At 48.5% G+C, this 9,051-nt stretch overlaps 1 protein-coding gene across 1 annotated transcript in view; it reads left to right on the top strand.

Annotated features, from left to right (window-relative positions):
- The first annotated feature begins 8,276 nt into the window (after positions 1-8,276).
- Positions 8,277-9,051, top strand: part of LOC138745243 (uncharacterized) — a 3,074-nt gene continuing 2,299 nt past the window's right edge. The window contains exon 1 of the mRNA XM_069902304.1: positions 8,277-8,321. Coding sequence (XP_069758405.1) covers positions 8,277-8,321 — 45 coding nt within the window. The remainder of the gene's footprint in view (positions 8,322-9,051) is intronic.

Raw genomic sequence — 9,051 nt, 5'->3', positions numbered from 1 at the left:
CTACTCTCTGCATAAAAAAAAACAATATTTCCCCTAAACTTTCCTTCCTTCACCTTTTATAGATGTGTTCTGGTGTTTGCTACTCCTGCTGTGGGAAAAAGGTGCTGGCTGTCTACTTTATCTATGTTTCTCGTAATCTTGTAAACCTCTATGAAGTCACTTCTCATCCTTTACTCCAAAGAGAAAAGTCCCAGCTCTGCTAACCTTGCCTCATTAAGACTTCTTTTCCAAATCCAGGTAACATCCTGGTAAATCTCCTCTCCACCCTCTCCATAGCATCCACATCTTTCCTGTAATAAGGTGACCAGAAATGAACACATACAGACAAATGGCACATATGCACAGTACATAAAAACAAATATTAAAATAAATAACTAATAAATAGTAGTCATGGAGGTCCTGCGTGAGCAGTTTAATGGAAGATGGCTGAGCCATCATTTAATTACCCAATTGCAATACATAAACGAGTTGGTGAAACTCAGCAGTTAATGCACAATCTACAGGAAGTAAAGGGTAAAGGTTTTGTGCCTGGGCCCTTTATCAGGTACAAGCAAAAACAAGCAATCACCTGAAATAATAAAAAAAGGGAGAGGAAATGAGGGAAGAAAGGGCAGAGGAGCACAGGGTAACAAGTAAGAGATCAATGAAAATATTAAATCAAAAAGTATTCAACAACATGCTGATCTTGATAGAAAGTAGAGGTTTTGATATTCCTCCATCATGGTTGCTTTGGGGTGATGGTTCCAGGAGAGACCCTCTGATATGTGGATGCCCACGAACATGAACTTGAAGGAACAAAACCTCTCCAATGCTTTCCTGCCTGATGAAATCCAGTGTGTGGTCCCTCAGCCTTCCTTCCAAATGTCCACAACCAGCTCCATTAGTGAATTTATAGAATGCTTTGGAGCCAAATATGGATACACAATTATGACGATGGAAGGAATAGAGTGGGGGAAAATGAAGCACTCTGCTTTGGGGTGCCCCTGGTGTTGATAGTCAGTGTGGAAGAGGCAATGTCGCCGAATCATACTGATTAGGGTCATCCAATGAGTATGTTAAGGATGCAATGGCAAAGGGAAGAACCATGTCTCAGATTGATTATAAATCTTGCTGATACAATACCCTGCATTCTTTCCTTGGAAGGGTTCTTCATAAGAAAAGTGCCAGAGAAATCAATTTTTTAAACACCATCATACCGAGGTATGGCAAAATTAATAGCAATCTATGCTTCTGAGTGATTATATTCCCTGTTCAAGTTCAGATTTAAAATCTTGATGGACAAATTAGCCCTATTCCTTACTGAGGGAGTGCTGTAATGCCCCAAGTCTTCAGGTTCAGACACTGAGCTTCTCTGTATCTACAGATAAATGGAGGAGTGAGGGCACCTTTTTAAAAATGAGAATGCAGGCAGTTTTATAGGAGGTGCATTGGCAATGCTTGATGAACTCCTGGCCAGGAGCAGTTTTAAAGCACAGATGCACAGCACGTGATGCAGTTACCTGGACCCTGTGTGCTAGTTATTTTTCCAAATTGTTGTCCCACACCATATAAGAAAGACTGAAGATGCTGGAAAACTGGTGCAATGCCAAAATGCTGGAGGAACTCAATTGGTCAGGCAGCATGCATGGAAAGCGATTAATACGATCATTCCACAGAGGCTGATGGAGAAGCTGTCCTTCCTTGGACTCAGCATCTCACTGTTACTGGATTTTAGACTTCCTAACAGAAAGATCATAATCTGTACGGGTTGGTAGCAGGATGTCAAGCAGCATGCTGAGCACTGGAACACATCTGGGCTATGTGTTCCGCCTGCTCCTGTTCACGCAACTGACCCTTGATTGCATTGCCAGATCCAACTTCAAAAGAGTCATCTGGTTTTCACATGACACAACAGTAGTTGAACTCATCAGCACCAACCTAAGTCTCAAAGTGGACAAGAGACAAAAGAGATGATCGTGGAATTCATGAGGACCAGGGACGATCACCCTCTACTACACATTAATAGCTCGGTAATGTAGAGAGCACCAAGTTTCTCTGAGTCCACTTAATTAGTGATCTATCATGGGCACACATCTCCTCACTTGTCAGGAAGGCACAACAGTGACTGCGCTTCCTGAGAAGATTGAAGCAGGCAAGGTTACCATCAACCATCCTTCTACAGATCTATTGAGAGTGTCCTGGCTGCACTGTTCCCTCTAAGCTGTGCGTGTGTGCATGTTTTGCAACCAGCTCACAAAGGAAATTAATACGCACACAAAAGGTGAATTACCTCAAATAATGTAGTAATTAACAATTATACTTACTGAAAATAATTTCTTAATTTCTTAGCTTAGAACTTTGATTGTAATCATACTTGTATTATATTAATACATGCCAGTGTGGCAGCTCACCACAAGCCAGGCGAACCGGCCCCATTTGTAAGCCACGAGGCGGGGCAGCCGACTAAAATGGCGCTGTCAGGGGTTTCCCTTCCTTCCAGCTCGGGGCTCAGAAACCCGCGCTTGGGGACGGACCACGTGACGCCCGAGTGACGTCAGCGCCCTCCAGCGCAGTTCTCAGCCAGGTCCGGGCTGGGAGTACAAGTGCAGCCCAGCAGCCTGCAATAAACTAGTCTGCTCACAGAGCTCAACCCGTCTGATTGTGTGTGTTATTGCAGGAGCAATGTAGCCGCCGCTACAATTGGTGACCCCGACTGGTTCAAACGTCTTTGAACCCATCATGAGCGAGCCTGGGATCAGTGCTATAGCCATGAAACTGCCTGAATTCTGGGTTCAGGAGCCAGAGACCTGGTTCAGCCACGTGGAGGCCCAGTTTCACCTCCATCAGATTTTGCCCGACATGACCAAATTCTACCATGTGGTTGCTGCCCTGGACCAGGCCACTGCCAGACACGTGCTACACCTTGTTCAGCACCCACCCGCTGAGGACAAGTACGAGACCATCAAGAGAGTGCTTAACGGGTCCCTCGGACTATCCAGACACCAATGTGCCGCTTAGTGCTGCACCTCGACGCCCTGGAGGACAGGTCCCTGATGGAACTGATGGACGAGATGCTTGGCCAAGCCCACCCCTAGCGCTGCAGTAGAGCACTCGGCCTCTAAAGGGGCCCCAAAGACCATAACCAAGGCCACAGCATTTGCTTCAGACCTCTGCTTCTACCACCAGCGCTGGGGAGCCAACGCTCGGAAGTGTCATCAGCCCTGTTCGTTACAGGGAAATGACCAGGATGGCCGCTGTTAATGGCTGTGGCGGCTGGCCAAGGACACAGCCTTGTCTACCTGCGCGACTCAGTCAGCAGCCGGCAGTTCCTCGTTGACATTGGAGCCCAGATCAGCATCATACCGGCCACGGCCATCGAATCCAGGAACCGACCTCGTGGACCTCCCCTCCATGCAGCCAACGCAATGGAAATCCAGATGTATGGAGACAAGACAATCCACTTCCAGATCGGCCAACGGAATTTCACGTGGAAGTTCACCGTATCGTCCCTCCCGACTGCCATCCTGGGTGCAGACTTAATCCTCGCACACAGGTTTCTGGTGGACATTCGAGGTAGGCATCTGGTGGACGCCCGTACCTTCCAGGCCATTCGCCTTGACGCCTCCCGCTCGGAGCAACTGCAGATGGCCATGATCAGCACGCCCAGAGACAAGTTCCAGCAGATCCCGGATGAGTTCCCGACACTCCTCAAGCCACAGATCTCCACTGCCTCGCCGTGCCACGGGGCGTTCCACCACATCCCCACCGACGGCCCGCCGGTTCACACCAAGGCACGCCGGCTCCCACTTGACAAGCTCCAGGTAGCGAAGGAGGAGTTTTCGCACCTGTTGGAGCTGGTGATCATTCGGTGGTCCGACAGCCCGTGGGCCTTGCCGCTCCACCTGGTCTTGAAAGCCTCTGGCGGCTGGCGTCCCTGTGGAGAATATCAACAGCTCAACAAAGCAACCGTTCCTGACCGTTACCCCATCCCTCACATCCAGGTCTTTACAGCCAACCTGCACGGCGCGAGGGTCTTCTCCAAGGTTGACCTGGTGCATGGATATCACCAGATCCCAGTGCACGCTGAGGACATACCCAATATGACCATCATCACCCCCTTTGGCCTGTTCGAATTCCTGCGCACGCCGCTCAGACCTTTCAGCGCCTCATGGATTCTGTGGGCAGAGACTTGGATTTTGTCTTTATTTATTTGGATGACATCCTTGTCGCCAGCAAGGACCGGGCGCAACACAAGGCCCACCTACATGCCCTTTTCTCCCGGCTGGCCGATTTTGGCCTTAACGTCAACCCGGCCAAGTGCCAGTTCAGGAAAGAGTCAATGCAGTTCCTGGACCATAACATCGTGGCCGAAGGAGCCACACCTGCCGCTGGGAAGGTTGCCGCCATCAGGGAGTTCCCATGCCTGAACAGCCTCAAGAGGCTGCAGGAGTTCGTGTGTATGGTCAACTTTTACAACCGCTTCATCCCAGGAGCTGTGCGCATCATGAAGCCACTGTTCGCACTCATTGCAGCCAAGCACAAGACGCTCGCTTGGAACCCAGAAGCCTGCACCACATTCGAGGCCAGCAAGGACGCCCTCGTGAAGGCCGCCATGCTCACCCACCCGCACACCGACCTGCATATGGCACTCTCTGTCGATGCCTCTGCCACAGCCATCGGTGCCATCCTGGAGCAGCAGGTGAATGGGCATTGGAAGCCGCTGGCATTCTTCAGCCGCCTGCTACGCCCGCCGGAACGCAAGTATAGTGCCTTCGACCGTGAGTTACCGGGCATGTACCTGGCGGTACATGCCACCTTAAGTTGGCAGCATTTCCGCTATTTTTAGGAGGGGAGGACTTTTACCATCTTCTCCGACCACAAACCCCTCACCCAGGCGCTCGCGATGGCATAGGATCCCTGTTCGGCCCACCAGCAGCGTCACCTCTCCTTCGTGTCGGAGTTTACCACTAACATTTGGCACAAGGTGGGGAAGGACAATGTGGTTGCCGATGCACTCTTGCGACCGGCCATCTGCACGCTGATGCCCGGCCTCAACTTCGACCAGCTTGCTCGGGACCAGGAAGCTGATGAGGAGACGAGGGCCTTCAAGACCGCCATTTCTGGCCTGTGGTTCCGAGACTCCCGACTCCGAGTGGCAAAGGCACCATCCTGTGCGATACCTCCTTAGGCACTCTGCGGCCAGTGGTTCCGCAGCAGTGGCGCAGGTAGGTCTTCCGTCACATCCATGACCATTCACATCCGTCCATCAAGTCCACGGTCCAGATGGTGGCAGAACAGTTCGTATGGCATGGGCTGCGGAAGCAGATCGGGGGTTGGGCCAGAACATGCACCCATTGCCAGATGTCCAAAGTGCAGAGGCACACCAGAGCGCCCGTAGAGGAGTTCGAGCACGTCCAGGAATGGTTCAACAACATTCACGTGGACATCGTCGCGCCCTTACCTGTTTCCCGGGGCAACCATTACCTGTTTATAGTTGTGGACCATACCACTCGCTGGCCTGAGGCGATCCCGATGCCAGACACCTCCACCAACTCCAGCCCTCGAGCCCTATTGCATGGTTGGGTCGCCTGGTTTGGCATCCTGGCTCACCTCACCAGCGATCAGGGTGCCCAGTTCATATCTGCGCTCTGGGCACAGCTTGCCAACAGGTTGGGGATACAGCTACACTGCACCACGGCCTACCACCCGCAGGCCAATAGATTGGTCGAACGACTGCACCGCCACCTTAAGTTGGCGCTCAAGGCCCGCCTCACCGGTCCCGACTGGATGGACAAACTGCCTTGGGTGTTCCTGGGCATCTGCTCCACTCCAAAGGAAGATCTGCAGGTGTCATCAGCCGACCTGGTCGACGGAGCGCGGCTGGCACTACCTGGTGAGTTCGTCAATGTACCTCACAATCCCCAGTGGTCGCCGCATGAACTACTGCCTCACCTCGGGGTATGCTTGGACTCCTTCGAACCCCTGCCACTGCCCGGGCATGGCACCCGCCCGACTCACGTTCCTGGCGAGCATCTTTCCGTGGAGTTCATTTTCATTTAGCGGGGCCCGACCGTGGCACCTCTGCAGCGACCGTACGAGGGGCCAAACAGGGTTATACAGCGTTCCAGCTCGACGTTCGCCCTGGACTTGGGCAGCAGGCATGAGCTGCTTACCATGGAGAGGCTGAAGCCAGCGCACCTCGATCGCTGGTCGTTGCCCAGCGCAAGAAGTGAGGCTGCCCAGCGAAAAAGGACATTGGCGCTGGTTCTGCAATAAACTAGTCTGCTCACTGAGCTCAACCCGTCTGGTTGCGTGTGTTATTGCAGGAGCAGTGCAGCCGCCGCTACACCAGTACAGTTTTATAGCCATGAGAGATAGGTTGGGCCAAAATGATCTTAAACAATTTCAAGCTACATTTGCACAAGTGCACCTATACTTCTGTCACAGGAAAAAAAAATGCACCACATAGGATTTTTGCGCACTAAAAATCAGAAGGAACGTTGCCTGGCCAATTGCATTAGAGAGTGGTTTGATTGCTGTAGAGCTTGGATCAGAGATCAATCCACTAGATCATAAGATTGGCAGAGAGGATTACTGGGGTCTCCTTCTGCCCCATCAACATGATCGACTTGGATTGTTGTTAGAAGAGGGCTCACAAAATCTTTGTGGATCCTTATGACTTTGCACATAGCATCTTGTAGCTACTCCTGAGGGAAGAGACAGAACCACAAAGCTCACAAGGCCTATGGGCAGTGAGACTGCTGAATGACTCAATGAACTGCTCATATAAACCCTCCAAGACTGTACTATTTATTTAACAATATTTATTTATTTTATATATGTGCGTAAGAAGTGCAAACGCATCATGTGTGTTATGTCTGGATCTGTACTTGCTTGCTTTGCACCAAGGACCGGAGAGTTTCGTCAGGTTGTACTTGTACAATCGGATGATAATAAACTTGAACTTTACAGTCAACATTTTGGGTAGAATAGTCTTCATGAAAAAAGGTTTTCAGCCCAAAACGTCAACTTTTAATGCCTTCCACGCATGCTGCCTGACCGGCTGAGTTCCTCTAGCATCTTGCGTGCTCTCTCACACCTCTGTCTTGCCACCACACCTCTGAAAGTCATCATATAAATGCAAATAGATTTTTAAAAATTCCAAAGTAAAAAAATAAAATGCTGGAAGCACTCAGCAGGCCAGGCAACATCGTGCAAAGACAAACAGATTGAATGTTTGCTGTCTAAGACTTGTCCAGAACCAGAGGAAAATGTTGTCAATGTTTACTATCCTGGATGAGGTGTGGTGGGATTCAACAGAAAACAGCTGAGACTGGACCTAAAACAAAAACAGAAAATGCAGGACCTGAAACATGAACTGGTTTCCTCCTTCCTCAGATGTTGCCTGACCTGCTGAGAGTTTCCAGCATTCTCTGTCTTTCTAAGACAGATTTGTTTTGCATGAACCAATATTTAATCTGCAATGAGGCAGACAATGAATATTTTCATTCTCGTTCCATCCCTGCAGCACCTTGGCCGCACCAATGTAGTGAAACTCTTTGTGCAAGGAAATTACAATTAATTTTCAAAGCAAAATAGAGCAGATCCTAGAAATCTGACATAAAAACAGAGAGGAAAATGCAACGAATTTAGAATCAGAATTTATTGTCATGAACATGTCACAAAATTTGTTGTTTTGCAGCAGCGTCAGAGATGCAAATTGCAAAAAATTACATTTAAAAAAAATAGTGCAAAAGAAAATGTCTGTGGTTTATTGTCCATTCAGAAATCTGATGGCGGAGGGGAAGAAGCTGTCCTTGTACCATTGGGTGTTCATCTTAGGCTCCTGCACCTCCTTCCTGATGATGGCAGTGAGAAGAGGGCATGGTCTGGGTGGTGAGGGTCCTTGACAATGGAGGCTACTTTCTTGAGATACCTCCTCTTGTAGATGTCCTTGATTGGGTGAAACTGGTGCCATGATAGCGCTGCCTGAGTTCACAACTCAGTGTGGTCTTTTCCTGTGTTGTACATTGGGACCTCTTGATGAGACAAGGTGTATGACAATAAACATTATCATTCCACTCTGGTTCTTTGGGTTTGGTGTTGAATCCTAATGATGATCAAAAGGCACCTATTTATTTATTTTAAAAATGTATTTTATTACCTGTGCTCCTTTGTAAAAATCATGTGGGATTTTTTCATCATGGTATGGGTTACGTAAAAAACCTTAATAAAAATAGAAGTTAGAAATACTCAGCAGGTCAGGCTGCATTTCAATTGAACTATTTATTGTTCATATGTATCAAGATTCAGTGAAAAGCTTTGTTTTGCATGCTGTCCAAGTAGGTCAACCCAAACTTAAGTACAGCAGGGAGTATAATAACAAAAACAAAAGTACAGGGTGTCAGTGATCAGTTGTAGGAAGACAGACTAGGCTAAGAAGTGGGTCAAAGACCCAGAATTCTCGGAGCAATATTTATCACTTGCGTACATACTATTTGTCAGGAATACGCTCCAATCTGTGGGCTCTGGCTGTGTATAAATGTCTTCCCCTGCAGCTCTGGGAGTTAAGCCTGATAAAGTCACTGTATAATTGTAGAATATTTGATGCAAAATAATGAAAACAAGATGTTGCAAACCAAACAAAAATATTTCTCTTTTCCAAAAGTGGAAACAGTGAATAGCTTCAAGTTCTGAGAATAAACATTTCCAATGACCTGACCTGGTCCAACCACATTGATAAAAGAAAGTGCACTTTTTGGAAGAGGAAGGAAGTTTGATGCACCCTCTCTGTCCCTCAACCACATCGATTTTCCAGAGAGTAAATCAGCAGAAAATGACTGGTTCAATCCAAGTTGCAGGTTGTGTCCTTGTGCCTGTCCAGACCAGATGGCAGAAGTATTCACAGATATCTTCAACCTCTCTCTCCAACAAGCTGCTTCAAGAAGGCCATTATCAACCCTGGCCAAAGAAGAGAGGCGTGACAGGTCAAAATAACTATCAACTATGAGGTTGGTCACAGCTCATGTTAACTCAAGACTCAACCCACTTCAATTTACTTACTGCAGGTCA

The sequence above is a fragment of the Narcine bancroftii genome, chromosome 11 (genome assembly GCF_036971445.1).
Source record: "Narcine bancroftii isolate sNarBan1 chromosome 11, sNarBan1.hap1, whole genome shotgun sequence".
Classification (NCBI taxonomy): domain Eukaryota; kingdom Metazoa; phylum Chordata; class Chondrichthyes; order Torpediniformes; family Narcinidae; genus Narcine; species Narcine bancroftii.
The sequence above is the reverse complement of the archived record's forward strand: the minus strand, read 5'-3'. Positions and strand labels throughout refer to the sequence as shown.